We start from the raw sequence: 26,758 nt of genomic DNA on the forward strand, positions 1-26,758 counted from the left end.
CTTAGTCCTTTCTCTCTGAGCCATTCCTGCTGTGTCTTCCGTGTTAAACGTCTTACAGGGGTCCAGTCACTCTGCAGTAAAGCATTTTCAGGGTATGTCCCCACCAGCAGAAGCCAAGGTCTGCCATTCCCCTGGCTTTCCAATTAGACAGAGGTGCGTGCATATCCCTAACCCGAGGAAGTCGGGTGGCTGTGTGTACTCCTGGGCTCAGGCTGTCTCTCTGGGTCATCCCATTATTTCCATGTTTGTCACTCACAGTAGTGACCCTTTTAAACTGCACCACTCAGTATCCCATTTGCTATAGAAATCGAGCTTGCTCTAAGTTCCCTTGATGGAAAGGGAATTTTATAGAGGATTAGTGCAGCTGGACAAGAAAAGGGAAAGATTTCTTTTTTTTTTCTTTCTCTTGTTTTTGCTACAGTCTTAGGCAAGATTTCAAAGGAAGTTATGGATCGCCATTAAGTGGGTTCAAAAAGTAAAATACGTCCACTAGTCCAGTTTGAAAAGCAAAAGAAATAACAATTGCAGTATGTTTAATAAGCTTTGCTTCCCATAAAACTTCCCTACAGAGGAGAAGGCAACGTAATTCAATACCTTATGATACATTGTCATTCCATGCTTGATTTCACAGTGTAATTCAGAAGTGAGGGGAGATGGACAAAATAAAATCGGGGATGCATGTGTAAGAGATTGAGGAAGGCTGACAGGCTGTTACTGCCCAAACCAGATGGGGCAGAGACACATGTTGACTTCATGTACTGCTCCCAAAGCAAGGCTGATTCCAAGACCGTTTCACTGAGAGCAGACCATTTCTTCCTCAGCCTTAAATCTATGGTCCCATTTGGTTCAGTACCAGGAGGATTAACTCATTGACAGAAAAATCCGAATTTCACATGATTGCATTAGCAGATGGTACAAACAAACCTGGCAATTTTAATCAGAGAACATTTGAAAGTCTGCGTTGAGCAGGCATGTTTTTGAAAGGAATGTTTACGCTCCGGAAGAATGGCAGCGAGCAGGCAGAAAGCACACATTCTGATTATGTCAGGGAACTGCTGTGCAGGTCCTTCCTCATTATGCTCCCTTCCAGCCTCTTCCAGGCTGACCTGTCCAACTGTAGGGTCATCCTAGAGAAAACGGGCTCCCTCGCAGTCCTTGCGTTCAGAGTGCACCACCCGCGGGCCTTGTGAACTATGCCCTCCCGCGGTACATCCCTACAAGGGCACAGGCTGCCGGCAGAAAGAACCCTGTCTCATCTATGGATGAAAGAAATGTGCAATTTAGCCTCCCTGTAGAGAATTCTAGAAATGAGCAGGATGCGGGTCTGGAAGAAAACTTTATATCCCTAACTTGCTAAGTAGCTCCAGGGCAAACTTCTGCAATTGAGTTTGACTTCCCTGGCAGACCAGTGTTGGCACCACCACTTGGTGGTGCTCCTGTTTCTGCAGCAGCTTCGTTTAATGACTCATCAGCTGTACGTCACAATCCAGTATTTGAAGTGCTCCCAGATTTGATCTATTAGCCTGATTCTTCATAAATAACCCTGTGGGATTGGGATTGATAGGCTATGCTAGAAACGAAAAATATCCCCAAATTAATTTCTGAATCTGATTTAGGCTAGTTTCTTCTCATTGCAAGGAAAACAAAGCAAGCAACACCCCCCAAACCCTGGCTTGAACATTTGTGGGTTCTTTTATTCTCCCCAGTGTTTGGCCACTGAGCGGAGCCCATAGTTCAGCAGGGCAGAGCAGGCGCTGTGGCTGGCACTGACACAAATGGCTGTGGCAAAATAAAGTTTGGAAGCAAACTATAAAATCTGTAAAGCACATGATAAACAAAGCCCCACACCAGTGATTAGAGTATGGGGGAATCTTCTTATTCTTCCTTAGTTTTAGGTAGATTTTAAGCATGTGGGAAGCCAGGCGGTGGTGGTGGTGGTGCACGCCTTTAATCCCAGCACTCGGGAGGCAGAGGCAGACGGATCTCTGTGAGTTCAAGGCCAGCCTGGTCTAACAAGAGCTAGTTCCAGGATGGGCTCCAAAGCTACAGAGAAACCCTGTCTCGAAAAACAAAACTAACTAACAAAAAAGTATATGGGAAACTGCAGAGGGTATTTTCCCAAGATTTATATTTTTTGAGAACCACTGTTCTTTCTTCTTACATCTTTGCTGTTTTCTTTAGATTTCTTGCCCCCTCCCAAAACACTTTTTTTCCCAGTTGGTTATTACTTTATTCAGACTGGTGTTTCTTTTTTTTCAATCAAAATTAATAAAAGCCTGATTGACCAAAGCATTTTTAGAGAACACAGTTTATCTACACTCTGATCAGCCTACAGGTTGGTGAAGTAGTTGCATTAGTCACCTGCCATGGCTTAGTGTGTCAGAGAATCTACTGGGCATGTTTTGAGGGTTCAAACATACGTAAATCAACTATAGGGGAAATTGTGAGGTTTCAGCCTCATCTAGAAATTTCTCTGTGCGAAATAGACTAAATTAAATTAACAAAAGGAAGGCTTCTGTTTGTGTTTTACCCACCGTGATCATCAGACAAAAACTAGAACAATGGTTGTAAAGGCAGTAACATCTTTTGGAAAAGTTTTAAAATCATATTTTGAGATTTACTTCATATTCATTGAATCATAATTTTTATTGGCATGGTGAAAATTATTTTTAAAAAGCTGAATATTTTATAGAATAAGCTATAGTACTTCTAACCCAGGAAATGTTAGGATGACAATGTAGAATATTCATAAGGTAGTAATAAACAGGCAACAAGTGGCCTAAAACATGTTGTGATCATTCCAATAAATGGAGTTTGGATTGTATAATCATGGAAGTTTTAGCATTAAAACTAAACAAATTGGCCTCTTAAAAATTATGCTTCTGCCTTGATGACTTGTAATCTAAAATTTAAATTTTGTTTTATAAATCCAGTAAAGTTTGAAATGGGCTTCGGAAGACACAATGCCAAGTAAAAGCCTTGTCTTCACACTTGGCAAGAGACTTGTTTGGCAATCCATCATGAGTCTGAAATATCTCTGAAGCACTGGGTTCTGTTTCATTCTTCATGCTATCGTTCAGAAAAAAACGGCATGAATGTGAAGAGAAAATCAAAATAAACATTTTTTAGGTTTTTCTTTCTTAAAATTTTCCAAATACCTATATAGCTTTTTTAAACGTTTCCTGAAAAACTTTTGTAGCCGTATGTAGAATATTAATTCACTCTCTCTTCATTATAGGAGCAAACCCTTGCCTCTAACAGTATGGAAGACATCATCTGCAGTCAAACAAAATGCACTCAGGACTAGAATTTCTTCCATGTATCCCCCTTTCTGTAGGCTCCGATGCAGCGTGTTACTAAGGAGACCTACAGCACTCTTGCTCTGTGCTCAGTAACCTGTGCAGTAGCGGCCGACAGTTTAGAACTCTCGCACTGCATGGGGGACAATCCAAAAAGCATTCTTCAGCATCTCTTCACGATAGCTGACTAATACCAAAGGAATCCTTGTGAGCTTGACTGGGAACCAAACAAATGCTTAATGCAAAGCAACTGTCCCTTCCAGTTTAAAGAACCTGAAATGAATGCCCTCTCCCAGGCTTTAGGCTTGGGTAGGAGTTCTAACTGGGGAGCTTGGAGCTGGGAAGGCAGGGGTTGGTGCTTATGGAAGAAGGGACAGCCCTGACCAGAGTAGTAAGTCAAAGCAAGGAAAGGTAGAGACAGGTGTGGGAGGGGTGGGAGTGGGGGTGAGAGGGTTCTTGATCATAAGAGAAATGCAGCTGACCAGAGCAAGACTTTCCCAAGCATTTCCTATGGGCGGAGATGTCTAAAACAAGGCTGAAGGTCAAGGTGGGAGCAGTCAGGGGAAGTGAAGACTACAGGTGGTGGGAAGTGGGAATGACTAAGAAACAAGGGAGGGGTTAAGAAGGAAGAGCGGGGACTGGAGAGATGGCTTGACAGTTAAGAGCACTGACTGCTCTTCCAGGGGACCTGGCTTTGATTCCCAGAACCCACGTGGCCCCTTATAAGATGTCTGGGACTCCAGTTCCAGAGGATACAACACCCTCTTCTGGCCTCCATGAGGTACCAGGCAGACATGTGGTACACAGACACGCAGACACACAGACACACAGACAGGCAAAACACCCATGCACAAAATAATAGTAATAAATGAATATAGGATGAAACAGGGAATTAACCAATGCTAATTAAATAAATTTTCACGGCCGACATAAATATATTCTAATGTATCCAATTAAAAGTTATGCCGATTGTCTCAGAATCATCCAGAATGAGGAAGCAGCAGAGACAGGTGACAGACGTGACACAGAACAGCCCCTGCGGCCCAGGCTTAGCTGTTAAACAAAGGAATGGGATGGAGATCGTGAGTCAGCAGCTCCGAGTGAGGCCATGAGACAAGAACTTGGAATCTGAGAGCATAGTAAACCAAGGAAATCCGGCCAGGACCTGAGGAATCACTCGCTGGTTTCTACAGTAGCACTAGGAAGTTGTAGGACTCAGGACTCCAGCCCGCTGTTACCATCTGATTAGGCTTCATGAAAAGAGGAACTATACGAAGTCAGACTTTGTGGGAATTTCCATTTTAGGACTGACTAATAAAGAATCAGGAGACAAGAGGGAAAATCAGGACTCAAAACAAAAACAATCTAATCTTCTTTGAGGCATTTACAGAGAGTGAGCGGAGGGCGCTGTAACAGTGAGAGCAGGTGCCTCCAACCTAGCGATTACAGACCGCAGCCTTCTGTTTCTGTGGAGCTTAGCTCCTTCTAAAACAGATATATTGCTTTAAAATGCAAATTTCCCTTGGAAATTAAAAGGATATGGTTTGCTGAGCTTGAAACTAGCCCTAAGTAAGAGACAAGAATTGGGTTACCAATTAAAAAAAAAACAACAACCCAGTCTTTTATGGATTTTCCCAAGGCTCACTGGCAAGCTCAATACTATTTATACAGATTTGTGACTGTTAGTGATGGAATTGTTTCTAATTTATGTTCTGTGAAAAATGACATCTGCTTATAATTGGGAAGTTCATTTAAAAATCAGGCAAGTAAAACAAATTATTCACCAAAATGAAGGCAGAAGAATTGAGATGTGTGGATGCAGGTGTCCTGATGTTGAGAGTGCATGGCTAGTTTTTGCCTTGAGACATTTCAGGTTTGATTTACAATCTAGAGAAAGGAGTACAAAAGCAGCAGATTCAACTCTGTTTCACAGATTTTTCCCTACAGTCGTCAGATAGGATGTGGACTGACTTAAGGAAGGAGGATGCTTTATTTTAACTTTATAAATTTTGTACCTGTCTTCAGGGAAGGAAGTCAGGGAAGGACGGAAGACCGAATAGCGCAGTACTGGGTTTCTCTGTGTAAATTAACACATGCAGGAATAAGAAGAAAACACTCCAATGCTTGTGAAATACTAAGAAAATATTTGGATAACCTGAAAACTGGTTATTTGAACTCTGTATTGCCCCACACCTCCTGAAGCATCAAAGAAATATACAAGTAGTTCCTTTATACTGAATATTCCATTTCAGTGGTAGTTACAGAGAGTAATCATATGCTTTCATTCAAAAGATATATTCTGATCATGCTTCCCCCCCCTCCAGCTCCTTCCAGGTCATCCCCACTCCTCATCCACATATTTTTAAAGACACAATCAGAAATATCACATGCTTACCTTTTGATCTTCAATCACCTGTTTAATGGGTCCAAGATGGGGGAGGGGACAAGAAGCCAAAGGAAATCAAGTCCTACACATGAGGAATCTTGTCCATACCCTCAGAGACTGGAGATCTATTTAGATTTATATTGTCATGGCTGGGGAGATGGCTTGGTAGTTAGGAGCACTTGTTGCTCTCACAGAGAACTAGATTTAGTTCCCACAATTCCCACAGTGGCTCACAGCTATCTGTAACTCCAACTCTGGGGGATCTGATGCCCTCTTCTGACATTTGCAGGTATCAGCTACACACAAGGGGCACATATATACAGTCGGGCAAACTTTCATACACATGTCTATCAATCTAAGATGGATGGATGGATGGGTGAGTGAGTGGATGGAGAGAGAGAGAGAGAAGAATTTACACCAAAGTTTTAACCATGACTACAATTTATAATGTCTTTGGGACTCTACAACTTATATTGTCTTTGATTCCACTGTTTGCTTGGTTGTATTCGCTTTGTTATTTTTTTCTTTATATCTTTAACCTCCAAAGTATGGTTCAAAGGCCAACATCAACAGCATCACATAGGAGTTTGCTACACATGAAAGCACTGCTGAGATCACATCCTAAGCCTGATACATCCTACTGTAGTTGGAGAATCTCTGGTCTACAGTACTCTGAAAAAGTAATCTATCTCTTTCTCTCTCTCTCTCTCTCTCTCTCTCTCTCTCTCTCTCTCTCTGGAGTCAGGTGTCTTAGTTAAGATTTCTGTTGCTGTGAAGAGTCACCATGACTACAGCAACTCCTATAAAGAAAACATTTAACTGGGGTAGCTCACTTGCAGTTTCCAAAGTTCGGTCCATTATTCATAGCAAGGCAGTGTGCCGGCAGATGTGGCGCTGGAGTAGGAGCTGAGAGTCCTACATCTTGCAGGCAACAGGAATTCAACTGAGGCACTGGGCAGCTTCCTATGCATAGGAAACCTCAAAGCTCACCCCATAGTGACACACTTCCTCCAACAAGACCACACCCACTCCAACAAAACCACACCTCCTAATGGTCACTCCCTGTGAGATTTGGGGGTCAATTACATTCAAACTACCACGACAGACGAGTAAGAAACAAATAGCAGAGACTGTAAAAGAGGTTTGTGTATGACATGATCATACATGTAGAAAATCCAGTGGGCTACTCACAGCCTCTCAGAATTAATCCACTACCACTCCCAAATCTACTTTGTTTTTATAGACTAACAATGAACAATTTTAACAGGAAATTAGAAGACAGTTTGATTTATTGTAGTATAAGGAATAATAAAATAGGAAGAAATTTAATGAAAAGAGTACAAGATTAGTGCACTGAACATTATCAACTGCTGAAAATGGGGGAGAAATCCAGAAAATGCCTAAATAAGTGGAAAGACATTCTACGAATATGAATCAGAAAATTAAATAGTGTTAAGATGGCAACACTAGGGGCTGGAGAGATGGCCCAGTGGTTAAGAGAACTGGCTGTTCTTCCACAGAATTTGGGTTTGGTTCCCAGCACCCACATGGTGGCAAACAACCATCTGTAACTCCAGTTCCAGGGGAGTCAATACCCATTTTTGGTTCTGTGGACATTGAATCTATGGTACATAGATATACATGCAGGTAAACACCCATACACATAACATAAAATTTAAAAAAAATTAAGAGAGTAATAGTCTTCCAAATATCTAGAGACACAAAGTAAAATACTTGCCAGGATCTTCAGGGCTCTATCTGAAGAAATGGAAGGTCAATCCTAATGTTCACGTAACATTGTAGGACAATCTAAATACCCCAAATGGCCAGGGGTAGTGATGGCTTGAAATGGGAACAAAGAGACCTACACTACCAAATTTCAATTTTTTCTTTCAAATTAAAATAGCGTGGAACATCAGCATATAGTGGCTGTAGAGGTGGTAATTATTCACACAGATTATTCAAATAAACCTGCAGGAAGCTCTACTTTACTTCCTTTTCCCACACTAGAAAGCTTCACCATTGCCTTTTTCCTTTGAATAATGTTTCTGTGGGACCACAGCGCTGGCGCTTTTCACAAGATAGTCTAATAATATTATTTACAGGAACCTGGGGCCAAGATCACAAATCTAGTTTATGAAGTCAACCACAAGTGGAAAATATTTTCAATGGCCTGGAAAATCAGATTAGATGACTCATGGAAGACATTTTGGGTCTTAAAGCTGGTGGATGTGAACACTACTGGACCCAAATACAGGAGGTAACGTTTTTACACATCACTCTCAGTTTGCGCCTCTGAACTGTAGAGACCACTGTTGATAAAGGCCTTCATAACGACTGCACTCTCATCTGTCAAAACCAGGGAGAGCATGGGCGTGCATGACTAACACTTCTAAGTTCCTTGTAAATTTCAGCACGCATGCAAGTTTTCATGGGGGAATTGTAAAACAAGCTTTGGCTCTAGGTTTGATGGGGAAGCTGAGAGGAATGTTTGCATGGCATGGCTGTAAATCTCTCTGGAAGATGCAGATTAATAACCTCCATCTCTAAAGAGACTATGACCCACCTCTAAAGTCACTAAGATTACCAGAAGCGTTTTTGTCAGCCTCATTTCTCTTGTGTTCTCCTGTAGAGTTTGCAATGCAATCTCAACTGCAGAGAAGGCTCTCCTGTCCAAGGGCATCTCATTGCCCACTGACTCTCAACTCGGGGTAACAAGTTGACTTACGATGCCATCTAAGGATGACTTAAAATAATCCACGATCTCTATTCCCTTCTCAGTTATATATGCGAAAGGAAAATCATTTCCATATTAAATAAAAATGGCATAGCTAAAACAATGACTCACTCTCCAAGGTTCTATTTAAACACCCTCAACTATTTCAGCACACTCTGAAACCTCACTGAACGCTGTAAAAGCTAATCCACTTCTCAATTTGAATGTACTCCAGCAGGAAACAATGGCGTAATTTCTGCAGCTTACTTAGAAAAAACTGACAAAACTGACAGCCACAGTCCCTGCTGTCCAGCCTCACCGTGGGAAGCACAGACACCCACCTTCCCTGTGAACCTGGTTACTTCCATGAGGTTCAGAAATGACCCCCACTCCATGCCTTATTTCCAATCAGTTCTCTCTGAAAATGACATCCCCCGTCCCCTCTCATGGTTGCACACACACGAGTCCAGAAGGCAACATGCTGCTTCCTATTTGGGACATGTAAAAAATTGAATCGTTTCTCAAAGAATAAGATTATTGAAAACCCACAGATGAAAACTGTCTGACTTAGGGTTTTTATGACTGTGAAGAGACCATGGCAGCTCTTAGAAAGGAAAGCATTTAATTGGGGCTGGCTTAACAGCTCAGAGGTTTAGTCCATTATCATCATGGTGGCAAGCAAGGCAGTGTGCAGGCAGACATGGTGCTGGAGGAGCTGAGAGTTCTTACACCTTGATCCCACAGGAAGTGGTCTGAGACACTAGGCATATCTTGAGCATGGGAGACCTCAAAGCCCACCCCCATGGTAATATATTTCAACAAGGCCACACCTACTCCAATAAGGCCATACCTCCTCATAGTGCCACTCCTATAGGCTTATGAGGGCAAATGTCATTCAAACTACCATAAAAACCATCTGAAAGTTTGCCTGATGGATGGAAAAGTAAACGCTTGGGGACTACTACTTACAGGTAAGTGCTTACACACATATTTTCCCCAGGACTTCCTTAGTTTCTTTTTTAGAGGTGCCCATGAAAATGAGGTACAGAGGAGCAAAGTGTGTCCAATGTTCTGAGTGAGGATACAGCCGGAACTTAGTGTATCCAATATTTTGGGTGGTGAGACATCAGAAACTTAAAACTGCTTTTGTTGTAGTTTGGTTTTAGTGTTTCATATAGAGAGATATAACCCATCATAGCATGGTAGTCATGACAGTAATTATGATTTGTGTGTGTGTGTGCACATGCACACACATGTGTATATATGCATGAGAGAGAACAAGAGCAAGAAGGATAAGAAAAGGAGAGGAAGAGGAGGAGGAAGAAGAAGAAAAAGAAGTCTTACTGTTATTCTAGAGTCAGAGGGCAGTGATTCCTAATTCTCTAATGATCATTTCCATGAAATCAGTAGATTATTCAAAGCAAATAGTTCTTTCTCTTGGTACCCAGTATAAATGGCGGATTCAACCATATTTGAAGAGAAATTCTATTTGCATTTCCCACTTATTCAACTGTGTCTTACCTTAGCTCTGACTTCCAGGTCCTCGTGCTTACGGATTAGCTCCTTGTTGTTGGAAAGTGAGGAGCCCAGACTCTGTTCCTGCAGATCTCTTATCGTTTTCTGGAACCAACAAGTGACCTGGGAGAGGCGAGAAGAAAGTGTCAGTGCTTAGATGACCGGGATAAAGGATTAAAACTCAGAAATAATTCCACAATACTTCAAAACCAAGTATTTCAGTTTCTTTCTACAGAGACAAATGTATATATATGAAGTTAATATCATCTAGGTTTTTAATGTTCTTTTTACTTCAGGCTACAAATGTGGAAGAGAAAAAAGACAAAACAATCCCAGAAAAGCACAGGGATCGCTTAGCAGCTCCATGGATTATGGAGCGGGGGAAATGATCAGAATTATCTCCAAAGCAGCAGCCGGGCATTCCCATGCGGTCTAGAAATCTTGCTTTGTTTTCAAAGATAACTTTCTTTCTATATATAAACGTGAATCTGAATATAGAACCCAGTTAAAAATATTGAACAGCATATGTGGAATTATTTTCCTACCATAAAAAAGAAAATGCAAAAGTATTTAGTTTGCTGTCACTGGTAGAAATCTGCCTTGAGAAGCCAAATGGGAATGGTGTTAAATTTCCACTGACTTTATAAGAGCACAGTTCAGTTTCATGTGTAGCTGATTCACGACACATGCCATACAACATCTAAACAACAAATATCTTGAAAAGAACTTGAAAAGAGCAATATATATTTTTCTTCCTTTAATTTTTTTCCTGTTAATTAACTTTGGGGTACTGTTGATGCTGAACCCAGGGTTCCCACAAACTGAACAAGCATTCTAAGTCCCTGAGGCGCTCATTTCCAGAGATGCCAGTTTTTAAGAGACACCATAACTTGATGTGAGACTTCTGACTTACAGCTCCTGACCATATATAAAGGCCTTATATCCAGGAAACGGATTCCAGCTAGATTTGTACTAAATACTTTGTACTATTTGTATAGTATGATTCCCTGAATATTCCCATAAAACTAGGTTTTAAGAGATCGTACTATAAATTAGATATTTTGCTAATTGGGTTGAAAGCATCATCTTTGTTTGTCTCAATAAGTCCATAACAAGAGCAATATAATCAAATGTAATCAATATCAATAACAAGAACAATATAATCAAATATAAACAAATGTAGAGGAAAAAGTAAATGGATTTGGAGAGGTGTAGCAGTTTATCCAGAGACAGGGGAGAGACCTGTCCTAAGTGGACACAAGTCCAAAACCAATGCTCTTACGCTGTGCCTGTCACCATGGCTCGTGCAACCTACACCCTTTCAGCCTTGCTGTCTGGAGACACTGTTGCCAAATCTCGAGAACAAAAAATGGCAGCCTGTTCAAAATTGTGGACACAGCCAAAATTCACACTGTGTCTTTCTGCAGCCTACTATCTCTGCAGCCACGGGCTTTCTCCCAGTTCCTGCAACAGGAAGGAAGCCATGAAGCAGGAGGATGAGGAAAAGGCTGTTAGCTCTGATGTTCTGAACTGAAAATGTCCCTCACACTGCATTTGGCAGGGGTAGAGGCTCACCTGAACTAAGGTTCCCAGGACCACCAGGGAGCAGATGTGGCAAAGCTGATCTCAGAGAAGAAGCTTGGACCCACCCAGCGTTTTCCCAGTATAGACTAGACAATAAGTTATGGGGCAACAGAGATTCTGCAGCTGGTCAAACTTTAGCCCTTTATCAATGCAAACAAAAGAAACTCATTGATCCTGTAGCAACTTTTATGTGAAATACACCTTCTTCATAATATCAATAAATTATGTGATATATATTTCATGTGATCTGTATATTTAAAATATAGAACTGTAAATATATTTATATTGCAAGATATATGAATGTATTTACAATTCCTTAAAGCCATTTTTTTCTGATATCCAATTAGAATCAGATAAAGCACAGCATGCACATAAGGACTTGCAGAGGTCACTTAATTAAGAGCAATAAAGTTTATTTTACTTTTTTATAAAATAATTTCTTATGGCAGGACCAGTGACTCGCGGGGTGATCTGAGGATTTTCCCCAAAGAGATCATGACTATCACTAACTCTCAGAAATTATTGAGTTGTGAAGTGATGGGAGTGAGTCTTTTCTATTCCTAGCTAATGTCGGGGTGGGAGCAGACATCTCAAGCATGTGCTATCATGGGGCCCCTAAGATGGACGATGAGCGAATGGGTGGAAACAGGTGTTCGCTAAGCTCCCTGAAACAGGTGAGAAGCTGACGCCCCAGACGGTCCCATTGAATCTGTGAGTCAAGAGCTAGCCATCCAACACATGCCAGGGATGATGAAATCTAGGAGGGAGTAGGCTTTGGGGTTTTCTGGTTTTGTTTTTTGCTTTGTTTTGTCTTTTTTTTTTTTGACAAGGGATCTTACCATATACTTCTAGGTGACCTGGAACTTGATATGTAGACCAGGTGGGCTTCCAACTCACAGATCTCTGCCTGCCTCTGCTCCCCAAGCACTGGGATTAAGAGTATGCACAGCTGCAACTGCTTATTTGGATTTTTACATGGCACTGACTGACTTTCTCCTGTAGATTTGCCTGACGCTCTTTCAGCCCTCAAAAGCTATGGTCCCTACTGCGCAACGCCTCGTAGGTAGAAAACTTTGCTGATAATCAGCATCTTTCTCTCACTCATATATTCACCTTTCAAAACATGCAGCCCTCGAGATCTACACATTTTTTTTTCCTGACCAGACGCATTTCAAGAAGAAACAGAAACAAGTTGGTATGAATATTTGGAGTAGCTCATCGTCAATGTGTTACACTTCATCATAAGGCATTCAGACACAAGAGCAGCCTCCTAGATCAGGCTTACCACCTGTGCTGTGGGGTACACACAAGGGCTAAAATAAGACGCCCTACTATTCTGATACTTAGTCAATCATTCGTTCCATCCCACCAGTCCTCACTGCAGACAGCTGCACAGCTATCCCAAGGGTTCTTTTTATAAGCTTTTAAATGGCATCAGTTGCTGTCCAGAGAGCCCGAGTGAGGAGTCCAGCCCAGAGGCACTTCTGCAGGGCCACAAAAGAGCCACGAGGGAAGGAAGAACAAAAACCACTCAGAAACACACTGGAAACTGGTTCTGAGTATCAATCAGTAGGACACAAGGAGAAACAAAAACTTTCCCTCCCCTTTCTCAGTCCTGATCACCTAGCCTGACTCAGCTGATGTGCTGATGATCCGCTGGATTGGTTGTCCTGGCTTCTATGTCTTTAGAGGAGGCAGGGCTAGATCAGAGACTATATGGAACGAATATGGAACGGATCTTTTGGGTGGCTGAGACAGTCAGCAGAAGTTGAAGAGAGACAGATGCAGGTCAACGAAGATACAAAAAAGAAGAGAATTGAGATGTTAATGAAAATCAAGAATTATCCAGAAAGTTAGAGTCAGAAAAATTCGGTCACGTAGCTTTGCACTGCCCAGGAGAGTAGCCTCCACCGGCGCAGAAGCTGGGCTGTGAATAGTCTAACCTGGAAAGCGCTGTGACTATTAACTGCGTAACAGAAATCGTGGTCTTTGGGTATTTTAAAAAGTGTAGATATTTCTTTGGAATTTTGTGTTCACTATCTACCAAAATTATATTTGGATTTGTTGAGCTAATAATATATATTTTTCACTTGTTATGTGGCTTCTTAAATATTTTTTTTTTACTCCTCTAATGGCCACTGGGATATTTAAAATCATGTGTACCCATTGCATTATATTTTCTTTGGCTGGCAATGCTAGTCAAGGGAGTTTGAAATATTATTAATTGTCAAATGTAAATTTGAAGACTGACTCAGATTTAGCCAAGGAGAATTTAAATAGCAGAGCCAGGAGACGGGTGGAGTGAGGTGTCGATCAGCAAACATTTAGGGACTTCCGGGTGGCGGTGAAGAAGATGACCTAGGGAGCCTTCTGCGGAAGTTGGGCTCATTAGCTAAGCATTGGAAGACAAGGACAGGGACAGCAGACGCAGGAGAAGTTCATCGGCTCAAAAAACTACTCCTTTCTTTGATTGGAGGAGGTGCAGCTCTTTACAGTGGGGGACTGAAGGTATGTAAGACTGGAAGGAAGGAGCAAACCAGACTAAGAGGGAAGCTGAAGCACACTTCAAGTGTCTGTTAGTCTTGAACAATGGAGGGCTAGTTTTAGTAACTGAATATTCTCCCAACCACTTTACTGAAAATCAGAGAAGAGGGTGGCGGGCTTCCCAGAGGCAGCAGGGACTACTCTATGCACCTTATAATGTTACCTCAGCCACTGCCCACCCTCTTTCTTGACCGAGACAACAAATGACACAGATATGAGACCGGAAGGAATTTGCCCAAGTCCATGCAGTCGGTAAAGAAGAAAGTCAGTCTGGAGCAGTTAAGACCACGGTCAGAGTCCGTGCTTTCTGATCCAGTCCGCTCTCTTGCTTCTCCAGTCAGAAGAAGCCTGTGTCTATGAACACTTTTAAAACAAAACTTGTAAGGTGAGGCCGGAACCACAGGGTCTGATTCAAACATGGAGGCACCATCAGGGGCTCCATAGATGCTGAGTTAGAGGAGATACTAGGAGCCTGAGTCCAGCTGTCAGAATGACAGTGAGAACAGCCCGGGCAGAGGTGCCAGACAGAGCACAGACAGAATTCTATCTTGCAAATGATTCACGGCCTATGATATGGAGGACACAAGCAGCAGAAATGTTCTGTGAAAGTCAAAGGAGAAAAGGCCCGGAAGCAAAAAAGGTGAAGGGCTGTGAAGGCCGAAGCCCTGACCAGACCGCCGTGAGCCACGTTTCTCTCCTCAGCAATTTGTTCGGCAAACTGAGATGAGGTTTTCATTTTCATCTTTATTTAAAACTCTTCTAGGAGAGATGAGCTAGTAAAAAGAAGTTCCAACCATCTTCACAGAAATGCCTTTTAGAAATAATGTCTTCAAATTACTTTGATTTTTCTCTTCCTTGTACAGAACAGTTCTTGGCACAGAACCAACTACTGTTAAGACAGAAAATTTTTTAAAAATTGACAAAGAATAAAAAGGCATCATTTTTTTATCTTCCCAGCCCAAGGATTTTTGATAGTCTTCCTATCCAATTACCAGAAGTACCATGTCTGCAATCAGAGTTGGTGTCATGGTTCTAATGTTTACTTAGATTTTTCTTTCCTTTGCTCATAGCAGAGAAAGCAACTATCTTTATCTTGTATTAGGCAATCTGGTCAAATATGTTCTGAGCTTAATGAGACAATAATGAGAATAGAAAAATACACCTGCCCCGTCAGGTGTGATGTGTGTTACAAGAGGTGACAGAGCCAGAGAAACACACCTGCCCCGTCAGGTGTGATGTGTGTTACAAGAGGTGACAGGGCCAGAATACTGATTCTGCCCTCAAATTGTGTTTTTGTTTTGTTTTGTTTTTAGGTAGGTCCTTTAATCCCACCTACTTGATAGAAGAAAGCAACAATGATCAGCATGCATCCTACTTAGTAAACATGTCTAAAGCTTTCAGCATTGCAAGAATCGCCTACAAACATTAAGAGGCCCTGTATTTCCTGCTGTCATGCCTGAGAAAGAATTCTAGACATAGCTCATGTGCCAGGATAAAATTCCACGATAAGTTTTAAACTCCATATGGATCGTTATTTATGTCTGCTATTGGAACAAACTCCCAGATTCCAATATTATCAAGCTAATTATGGCCCTCTCCAATTCCCCAACCATTTTTACCTTGCAGCAGACAATGTCCAACAGCTACATGCGAAGGAGGACTTTCCAAAGAGCTTCTCAACCCCTCTTATGCTATCTCATATTAATTTAAGCTGGCCATTCATTCAACCCCCAAAGTAAATAAGAGAGTGGTAATGTGTTCCAGAAAACACACACAAGCAGGGGCACAAGTTCACACACACAGAAGTCTGGCAGATGCCTCGCAGGCACACGTCTATATGCACTGAAGCCACACTTCTATAGGTCACCTCTGATGCCCTCGTAAGTGCAGGTGACAGGGAATATAGTGTTTGATGGCTGTGTGTACTCTGCTCAACTATAAACCGTAAAACCTCCCCTGTGGATGCTGTTATTTTCTTCTCCTTTGCGAAGGCATGCACATACAAATATACATGAAGCCTGGGTAGTAAAAGCAGAGGGCCTGCCCCAGTCTTAATTCCCCCAGATGTCCTTGACACTGCCTTGCGTGAAGAGGCCATGAATAACTTAGTTTTAATATATTTGTTTGCCTCACTTATGCCTGATTGGAACAATTGAGAAGAATTACATTCATAAATCTTCTTGCCAAGATAATTAATTATGCACAAAATACTCCAAGCTGCTTCTGATTTTCATTAATGAAGCATATTATCTGCAAGCAAAGATGCCGCTATGGCTGAAAAGAAAGGGGCAGTTTGCTCGTCTGTCCGTGCGGAACACGTGCACACTGGTTCACATATGAAAAACGGCGATAAAGGAAGAAAACTCTGGGAACGCGCTTGCTTCCCAGATGATCACATCTCAAATCAGACAGAAAAATAGTTCATTGTCATCTACTGTTCTCTGTAAGTAATGCAGATCTTTCGCTCCTAACATGATGGCCATTTAACTTCTTTCCCCAAAGAGAGTTAACTGATCTCTTCAGAAGCGCCAGGCCTCAAGCACAGAGAGCCACAAAGGAATCAACTGTCTACACTAACCCTTGGGGAGAAGATGCATCGGATATGGAGACATCCACGTTAGTATTTATCCATGGTCTTTGTTCTGATTCTTCACCTCTTCTCCCTTTTTCCAGTGGCTAGAATGACGGACAACAACACTGTTTTATGGATGCCCCTGTCCACAGTCCTTACGCTTCATAAAACACACACAGACTGGTCAAGGCTCTCCCCCGGGAAGCATGTCCACCATGATCTAGGATTATCAGGTAGACTGTACAGGAGTTATCACCATCCTAGCCCGCAACTCCCTAGTGATCGCTCTCAGCTGGCATCTATGCTGTGATATCACTGCAACACCCACAAAACTGTGAGCCGAACATCCCGAAAGTGTAAAATCTCATAAGAAGAGAATTATGCTACGTTAATGTCTAGCTAGAGTGAAAATACTCTCTTGTGTATCTAACAATCAATGTTGCATGTTTAATCACTGTTTATAGCATGGGAAACTGAAGAGGCCCCACTTCCTCACCAATAAGATACGGTTCAAACTGTACTACAATCACTATCATAGAGTCATCAAATTTCTTATTCGACGTCTGACCCAAGGATATGTCTATCCTTTGGTCAAAGTCATAAAAGTCATTGTTACAATATAGTATGTATAGGTGAGGTCCTTTAGTTTTGCTTACATTTTCTATATTTAATAATAATATAAAGGTCTTCTCATGGCTGTGACAACAGCTGTGCTAGAATCCAAGTCCAAAAGTGGTAGCCGGATGTCAAAATGCTGACAGCAACCATCTGAAAGAGCAGTGGTCCCACACCTCCCCCAGATGAGACTTAGTAGTCAGAAGCTAAGAAAATACTGCCTTAAAAAAATGTAATTGAGTGCCCATGAATGAGTATGGCCAGTGAGATAAGAAAAGTAGCTTACTTTACTGTACCTTATGAACCCAAAATAAGTAGCAAGTTTGGCCTTCAATTGAAGACCAATCCCTACTTGCTCTGGGTCGTGGAGGTCGTATGTTGGACACGCACTCTCCTCCTTGGGTACAACGACACAAAGTGTTGTCCTGATATGGTAGTCACTGTGTACCTGGCCCCGTCCCAAGCATTTAACATAGAAGAACTCACTTGGCCATGCTTATACGACTTGAGGCAATTACTATTATTACACACATTTCCAGAGATAACAGAACTTCAGAGAATTTGAATAACTGCTCGGTGACTAGGTTGATACGTGGTGGAGCTATAATTTAAACCCATTCAGAAGTCTGGCCCTAGGATGTGTGTTCTTACGAGCACAAAGAATGGTTATTATTAATTGCTCTTGCTGCTGTCCTGCAGTTAGCCAGAGAAAATGCCCCACGGACCATTTTCAGAGTACAAGTCTAAATTTTATATTCAAGGCAAAGACGAGCTTACTCATCAATGAGTTATATTTAAGCAGTGTTTATTCTTATGCGATAGTTATATTCATTTGTTTCAGGACTGTTAGGAAATGGGGTACAAATGAAAGATCCATCACCATCTCCATGAATGTATATGGATGCCGATGCAATGGCTACACCTATAGGGCATCCAACAATTGTACCATGTGGGGGCCCCAGCGTGTGTAGCATCACTAACACTAGACCTGGGGAAGGAATTCATGTTAGTTTAACCAAGTAGAAAAATCAAAGAAAGTGGTACATGTTAATCATCTCTGAAGATGCTGGGCATTGTACTACATATGTGTTTATGCATATATAATTAGTTTTGTTATTAGAATAACTCTTTAAATTTGTATTATTCTCAGTTTAAAGATAAGGTCCCACAATGAAATACTACTATACACTGACGGAAAAGGCCAGAATCCAAAATATGGATAGAATCCACCACAGGCAGGCAGAGATGTGAAACACAGAGATCTTGTTCATTGCTGGTGGGATGCACAGCTAACTTTGGAAGACAGTTAAACATATTCCATCCGCACTGTCCAACACATGTTCCTTGTTATCTATTCAAATGTAATGAAATCTAATTTGACACTAAAACCTACACATGGCTGTTTATTCGCCCTTGCCAAAACCTGGAAGCAAATGAAATGATCTTCAGCAAGTGAGTGGACGGGTAACCAGATTATATATGCAGACAATGGGAAGCTAGTCAGCCCGAGACAGACATGAACTAGCAAGCCATACAAAGACAGGGAAGAAACTTAATTGCTTATGACTGGGAGGAAGGGCAAATTAGTGTGAAAAACTACATAATGTGTGGTTCCAACAAGATAATTTCAGTAAAACAGATCAGTGTACATGGCTGGGGAGGGAGGGATAAATGAGCAGAGCACAAAGGACTTGAGGGGTGGTCAAGTTGTTCTTTGTGGACTTAAAATGACAGAGACCCACCATTATACATCTGTCTGCACTCACGCAATATACATCACTGAGACTGGACCCCAGTGGATAGAGTACCATGGATGAGAATGATGTCTTAATGTAAGACCATCAGTGGAACTGAGGTCCTCTTCGGGTGAAAATGCTGATGATACGGTTGCTGGGATACAGTGAATGGGAAATCTCTACTTTCTGCTCCATTCCCCCATCAACTGAAAACCTCTCTGAAAGATGAATGGCGTCTTTCCAAAAGCAATCTCCAACAGCACCTCACTCTTTTAAAGAAGGAAGGAAGGAAGGATGGAGACAGGGAAGGACAGAAAGGTTCCATTAAGTCAGAATTTATCAAGTCATTCTACAAAACCTGACTTTAGCAATCACCAAACACCTTAGTTTCTCAAGGCTGTCAAGATCTCTCAATTTTTCGTTCAGCATGTAGATAAGCTAGAATATTTTTATCTAGAATTTTTCTGAATTCTGATATATTTTTATACTGCAGGCATTTGAGTGACTGATTAGTTTTGCAGTTGGGAAGGCAAAAACAAACAAACAAACAAACAAATAAAATAAGTTAAGCAAACCTACTTTAGCCAGGCAATGGTTGAACACACCTTTGATCCCAGCACTCAGGAGACAGAGGCAGGCAGATCTCTGTGTGTTCAAGGCCAGCCTGGTCTACAAAGTGAGTTTCAGAACAGTCAGAGCTATTACACAGAGAAACCTTGTCTGAAAAAGAACAGAAATAAAAAACTTCCGTTGACTATGCTTTCATTATCGGGGCAATTATTCTGTGCTTGGGAAAATCCTCTCAGATGAGCCTTTTCCCTGGAGAGAACAGGCCTCTGTGTGAAGCCAAATGAGCAACAACCCCCTGTATCTGAGAACTGGAAGAATTTTGAGTCTGTTCTCAGAAGCACCAGAGTAAGGGGTTTGAACTGTAAACTTAAGAAGAAAAACATCAGTGCGAAACTCCCTTTAAAAGGCAATCGCTCTGGAAACATGCTGCCAGAATCAGAATTGGGAAAGAATTAGATGACTCAAAGAAAGTCAATTGAGCACGAGGAAGAGGGACAAAGAGAGAAGACAGAGCATGCTCTAGAGTGGACCTGCTTGTGATGGGAGGACAAAGAACCTAGGAACACTCGTTTAATAAATGTTGCGTGGATTCTCATCTGGGCATGAATTCCCTCTTGCTATACCACCATCATCACTGATCGATGACTTAAGTCATCTTAAGTAAGACATACATGACGGTGGGATGAGGATAAAGATTGGACCTGGAAAAGAGAAGCAAGCAGGGACATCATCAGGAGCAGGTGGGAGACAGCAGAGCCCAGGCAGAAGATGCCAGGAGAGAGAGGATCATGCCTGGAGGAGGTGGCAACAGAACCCAAGCAGCATATATGACTGGAGGGGTCTACACTGGGGTCTCCAATCTCTGCCCCCTCCTGCAAGAGGCCTAGCTGATTAATAGAGCAATGCATGCCAACATTCATGTCTCATTGGCTTTTTAAACAGCTCTTGTCACTGCTCACTTCCTTTATGGCTTTCTCATCATACAGCCTAGTCGTTCTCAAGTGACAATGATTTTGCCTGCTGGGATCCATCTCACAAATTCTGATGACATTTTGGATGTCCTAACTGAGGGTGTTCCACTCAAAATAGGCTGGGAAACACCAGAGATTCTGCTTTCTAGTGTGCCCACGTGCCCTCCTCCAGAGCAAGAATTGGCTACCCCCGAACATCAATAGCTCAAACTGAGAAATATGACAGAAGAAAACGCACAAAGGAAAGAGACACTAACTTGTGTTGTGTGTATCTGCAACACTTCTAGTAGGACACAGCCCATAGTAGGTGCTCAGGAAGGAAATCAAAATCTAGCCCTTAAGTCTTCCTTTTTTTCAGCTTGGAATAAAAATCAACACATGCTTCCAGCTATGTGTCTGTCTTTCAGTTTGCATCGGAGAAATGGGAAAGATGGAAAGGTCTCCCTCCTGTGCATCCTGACCAGGTGAGCTGCCTCCGTATGATTTCCCGCTATTAATCTACACACCTGTGAGAATGGGATTAGGGCTAACAGAAATGCTGCAGTCCGTATAACAACCATTTGATTGGGGGCCTCTCCTCTTTTCCCATGTGCCTAGAGTCTGAATATTAAGCTCGACTGAGTCTGCAAACCCAAAGGGCCCCAAACTCTTGTCACTGAGAACAACCAGACGGCCGCCAATGCTCTACCTTTTCCCAGTGGTACCCGGCCATTTTTCCAGAAATGCTGTTTCTGTTTTGTGCTACGGACTCTTTTAAATGACCTTAGCAGCAATGTAGCACAATACAGTGCATCTTTCCAGCATCCCAGAAAACCATCATTCATATTTCAGAATTTAAAGGAAAAAAAAGACCCAAAGTAAGGATCTGGAAGGGAGAAGACAAATTCAATGACAGAACACAGTTATTCAGAGTCACATGTCCCCAGGCATTCTCCTACTTACAATGTTAATACTATAAGGAAAGGAGATGGGAATCTTCATTTTCATAAACACACTTACTTGGGAAACCCATATGATAGCTAAGAGAAAATGCTTTGAGGTTAACCACTAACCAATTCAACCATGGCCATCCTGATGCCCTCCCAGGACATCACTAGTTCATATAACCGGCCAAGACCAAAACTTCACCTGATGCCCGTTTGTGTTACCTGATTTTCTTGTTGGTCCCACAGGCATAACTGTAGAACCTGAGCCAGTTCCTGTCGCTGCTGCTGCAAGTACTTGTCCAGCTGCCGTCTCCTGTCTTGTAGAAGTTCTAGGAGGCTGTCAATCTTCAGGCAGCTGCTTTGAGCTCCCTGAATCAGCTCAGCATTCACATCAGATCCGTCACACTTGAATTTTTCTATGAAGTCAGTGAGTTGCTGACTTTTGTTTAGAAGGACTAGAGATCTTTCTAAGAGTTCTAGAAGACAATCAGAAAGAAAAATAATGTAGTAATGAGCATTTATGTGGTTGTATTTTCATTCTTCATTTAATTTATATGTATAACACATTAATAATAAGCTACGCTGAAAATAATTTAAATGTATAAACATCTTAAAGGCCTTGGGATGTATATAGTTTTTGAAATCCCATGGTATCAAATACATGTGTCTGTCAAACTGATTACCAGTTGTTACCTCTGTAGTGATTGTATTGTATATTATAGAATGGGGATTTGAACCCTAAGAACTGAAGAACCACCAAAAGGAAAGAGTATTGAGGGGTAGGAGTTGGGAGTAGTGCTCTGAAGATCAACACTTCAGCATCAGCTAGAGAAGCAGTGAAGAACATGTCCAGTCCCCACAAGCTAGGAGCAGAATCAGAATGGACTGTGAGACACCCTTCCCCTTGCCTCCCCTTCAGTTACTTGTCTATCTTACATTCCCACCCAGTGACTGGAACTGTCTACTTCTCTCCATCCCATGATGCAAGTGTCCCCTGGTACCTGGACTTGCAGAACCCCCTCTTGATAGCATCCTCCCTAACCCACTCACCCACTCTTCACCTTTACCCACAGAGATCTTTGCACATACACCCCATGGTATGTTGATTTTCCCCTAAGCTGAAACATTTTTCTGAAGGCAAGAGGAAGGCTCCTAAGACTCAGGAAACTAAAATATTTCTGAAGTCTCGGAAGCTCAGTAAACTCACCAGACCCAAGAGCTCTAAAGTTTATAAGACCCACAACCTCTGAGCCAGTACAATATGATGACAGGACCCTGGGTTCCCCACAAGGAACTGTTTTAAAAACACTGTTCCATGTCATTGAATTCAAAAGAGAATCATCAAAAAACTGCTTTCTGGGCTGGAGAGATGCTCTTCCAGAGGACATGAGTTCAATTCCCAGCACCCACATGGCAGCTCACAAGTGCCTATAATTCTGGTTCCAGGGGACCCAATACTCATGGCAAAACACCAATGCACACAAAATAAAAATAAATAAATTTTAAGAAAACTGTTTTCTAGAAAAAGACTAACAAGCCAAAGTTAGTTCAAAAGACTAACAAGTCAAGGTTAGCCCAAAAGACTGACAAAACAAGGTTGGCTCAAAAGGAGAGGAAACAGTTGAGGCAGTGATAGTCTTCAGCTTTCCAAGGCATTTTACTCTGGTGGAACATTCTGGAAGCCAGAAACTCTAACCAGTTACCCTGTTCTGACCTAAGTCACGAGGCACAGTGGTCACCCAGGTGAAGTAAAAGAAGTAAAGGGACGGTGGAGGCGGTTTCCTCATAGCTTCCAGTTACATTTTGTTATCATGACGTTCACTTCTGTACCCCTCAACTGCTCTCCAACTAAGAACTTTATTGGAACTGCTAACTCACATTTTATTCCCTTAAATCTAATGACAATGATGACAGATACAAAGCCCTTGACTAGCAATCAGAAATTTCACCCATTAATATGCACTTCAAATCATTTCATCGTGACCACATCCCACTAATTGGCTGATTAGTAGAACTCCCGTGTTATAAAAACAAAGCTCTTGAAGGCACCGTTGGGCATTATTCATTAGGATCCAGCTCTTCTGATCACTGCCCCCTACAATCCTTCAAGTGTCACGCAGAGGGGCTTAAAAATATCCCAAGATTTCTACCACCAAAGACAAAGTACGCTCCTTGTGTTCAGCTAGCATTTTATCCATCTTGTCAACCCAAGGGGCGACTCAGTAGACTCACAAAGATTAGGGAAAAGTAAGGCACGGTTCCATTGTCAGCTGGATGCCAGGACAGTATAGCCTCAGGCTTCCTGAGAAAGGCAGTGAGCATCCGTGTCAGCTTGCTCATTGTGTTACAAATCCTGTCACATCTGAAGAAGCCAGCAGAAGCAGAAGGAGGAATATAAATACTATCTGTCTCCTCTTCCAGCTCCAAAGATCCATGGGAAAGGCCCCACTTCCACAGGGTAAAACTGCACGGGTGAAGTGGCTGTGTGATATTCATGTTGGCTGGGGGAGACTGCGTTGAGACCACAGACCCCACTGAGGCCACAGGACCGGGCTCTCTTCTAGTCCCTACCAGGAATGTTAGGGGATTCAGCACTGTCCCAGGGGACCCAGCCACACAACTGCGGCCATGTCAAAGCAGCCAGCTGACGCGTTAGTGCTGAGTCTGCTGTTTCTATGTTGTACTGACAGGTGTGGCGGACAAATCACCAGGAAAGAATCCATCCCTGCATTTGGAAGGCTGCCATCAAAATTTACACTGGAGAGACTGGTATTAATCACTTTATTTTGGGAAACTCGCAGCAAGCGATAATAGCGAAGAACTATGTTACAGAGAGTTTGGAGAGCACTATAAAGTGTGTGTGTGTGTGTGTGTGTGTGTGTGTGTGTGTGTGTGTGTGTGTGTCTTTAGAAACATACTTTATTACTTTAGTCCTGTTCTATTTTTCCAGCATGGTCAAATGTTTTGGGGATCAAAGGCAATTTAAAAGTAACAAAGGCTATAGAGAGAGTCTGTCTATAAAACCAAAATAAAACAAAACAAACTATTGAAATTTGTGACAAATCTATGAAGCCATTTAACTCAGATCCAGTCCAGATTTAAAAAACAAAAAACAAAAAACATTACAAAGAAGCGAAGACACCATCCCCCACCCATTCATCTACATTATCTTCACAGATGACGCATTCCCTACACCAGTCAGGCTAGGTTCAAGATCCCCGGGGTGGGGGCCTGGTACACACACTACGCTTTAACAACTCAACTGTTGCTACTAGATACTCTGAGAGCAGAAAATATTCCGCATGATGTTTTATTGGATTTTTATCTAGAAAAGAACCCTGTTCGTTTTAACCGGAAGGATGAAAGAGAGGCTTCCTTACTCACAGTTGGTGTCTAAAGGCTGGCTTGCATTTATCGACCCTTAGATGGGACATGGACTGAATTCAGCCAGTGAGTGTAGCTTAAGGGTCCACGGGACTGCGCACCTGGTTGGATGCTGGATGCTGGGGATGGAGGTGTGCACAGGAGAGAGGCAGCCTCTGTTCTCAGCGATGGAGAACTCTAACACGGTCCTCTACCTTCCCCTAGTGTCACTTACAGCTAGAACTTTCTTTGAGAAGGTGGCCCAAAGCAAAGCTTTGTTTATCTTTTTTTTGGAAACAAACTAAACAGCAGACAAATACTGTCATTCACAAGAACCTAGAGCCATTTCTTGCCTTTGGCGTGGCGGTCATGAAGCTGAAGAAGCGACTGTAAGGCCTCGGTGCTCTCAAACTCATGTGGATTCTGCAGAAAAGCTTCAGTCTGGTCTATTTTTATAGCAAACTGAAAAAAAATAGAGAGAGAGACATGAAAATGATAAAAAGCAATGGGACATTTTATTATATTTATGGATTTTTGTCATGCATTAATGGCCTAGCTGCCTCAGTATGATGGGAAGATGTATGTTAGCATGTTCTAATCTAGAATAGTATGCATGTATTTACATGTACTAAATTTACAAAATGCCATAGCTTCTCCTCCATTTTTATTTTTTTTCTAACTAGAAACACATTATATATGCTAAAAATAAACCACCTTGTTTATGTTCAAGTATCTAGTAAGTTTTTCAACCAAAATCATCTTTTCCAGATTCTATCTTCCCTACAGTCATAAATTCAGTAACTATCAATACTCTAAGGTGGGTTCTCAGTGAATAGCCAGAAAACTTGCTGGCAAAAATCAGCAAAAGATTGGCTAACCAATAATCCATAAAATCACAAGTAAATTTAACATAGAGAAAACGTAGGTAAATATTGTGGTTTTTTCCCTCTGTGTGTTTAAGCTTAGGCATAGAATATAGATATTTGTGACTAACAGTCTAATGTCATTAAAGAAAACACACTCAGGCATACACGTGTACATACATGTACATGTGTACATACATGTAGAGAAAGGAGAGATGGGAACTAAAAAGAAATGTACCAATTTTGTTAATTTTATAAAAAGGGCTGTGATTGGGGAGGAGGGAGAGGGGCAAGCTTTAGCTTTGGAATCTTTAATCGACAACCTCATTTGAAGTTGTGTCAATAGTATTTGCGCCTCATTTGTATAAATAAAAATGAGATCGGATAAAGCAGAAATGAAAACTGGACTATTTCTCCACTTCAAAGAAGGGTGTATAACAATAATAACCAATAGTAACCAATATGATCAATTTCATTTTTAAAAAAAATTAAAAGTAAATTCGAGATGAAAAGATATTTGAAGTAAGGATAAAAGCCCCAGAGAGATAACCTTAAATATAAATTTTAGGTGGAGGCAAAACATAGTCAAATATTCAATTACAGTTTCCCCATAGTGACAGGCAGCTGAGGGGTTTCTGCTCCTGTGTTTGGTAGGTATTATCATAGTTTGTAAAGAGTATGGTAAAACATTCACCTTTGATTTAGAATAAAAAATAAAGGTAAAGGATCCATGAAAAAAACAAAGAAGCCTCCCACTGCACCTGACTTCCTGTTTTGCTTTTCTTAAATATTGTCTTTGAATTTGGTGATCGCTAATACTTTAGGAAAGCCCTTGGCTAAAAGGGTGCATCATATTCTGATCACAACAACAGCTGCAGCCCTAAGTGGTGTGGAATAGTGAGAGGGCGGGTAAGCATGTCCCCTTTGAAAAACACAGAAGGCCTCTGCCATCCTGTAGGACACACTAATGGACACTGGCCGCTGTCACTCTGCTGCACTGTTCTCAAATCCCAGCAGTCTTTGAGAAGACCCTCACGTGACAGTCAAGCCTGTGAGTCAGGTTCTGCCCTATAATAACCGCCAACCAGCCCATTATAA

The 26,758-nt window shown here is 41.8% G+C and overlaps 1 protein-coding gene across 4 annotated transcripts in view; it reads right to left on the minus strand.

Annotated features, from left to right (window-relative positions):
- The window catches only part of Ccdc141 (coiled-coil domain containing 141), a 137,823-nt gene that overhangs the window by 75,088 nt on the left and 35,977 nt on the right, over positions 1-26,758 (minus strand). For all 4 annotated transcript variants that reach the window (XM_087900092.1, XM_087900091.1, XM_087900090.1 and 1 more), the window contains 3 exons: positions 25,151-25,259; positions 21,657-21,910; positions 9,923-10,039 (listed from right to left, as the gene is read on the minus strand). In XM_087900092.1, coding sequence (XP_087756218.1) covers positions 9,923-10,039; positions 21,657-21,910; positions 25,151-25,259 — 480 coding nt within the window. The remainder of the gene's footprint in view (positions 1-9,922; positions 10,040-21,656; positions 21,911-25,150; positions 25,260-26,758) is intronic.

This window comes from Myodes glareolus, chromosome 21 (assembly GCF_982192425.1).
Source record: "Myodes glareolus chromosome 21, mMyoGla1.1, whole genome shotgun sequence".
Classification (NCBI taxonomy): domain Eukaryota; kingdom Metazoa; phylum Chordata; class Mammalia; order Rodentia; family Cricetidae; genus Myodes; species Myodes glareolus.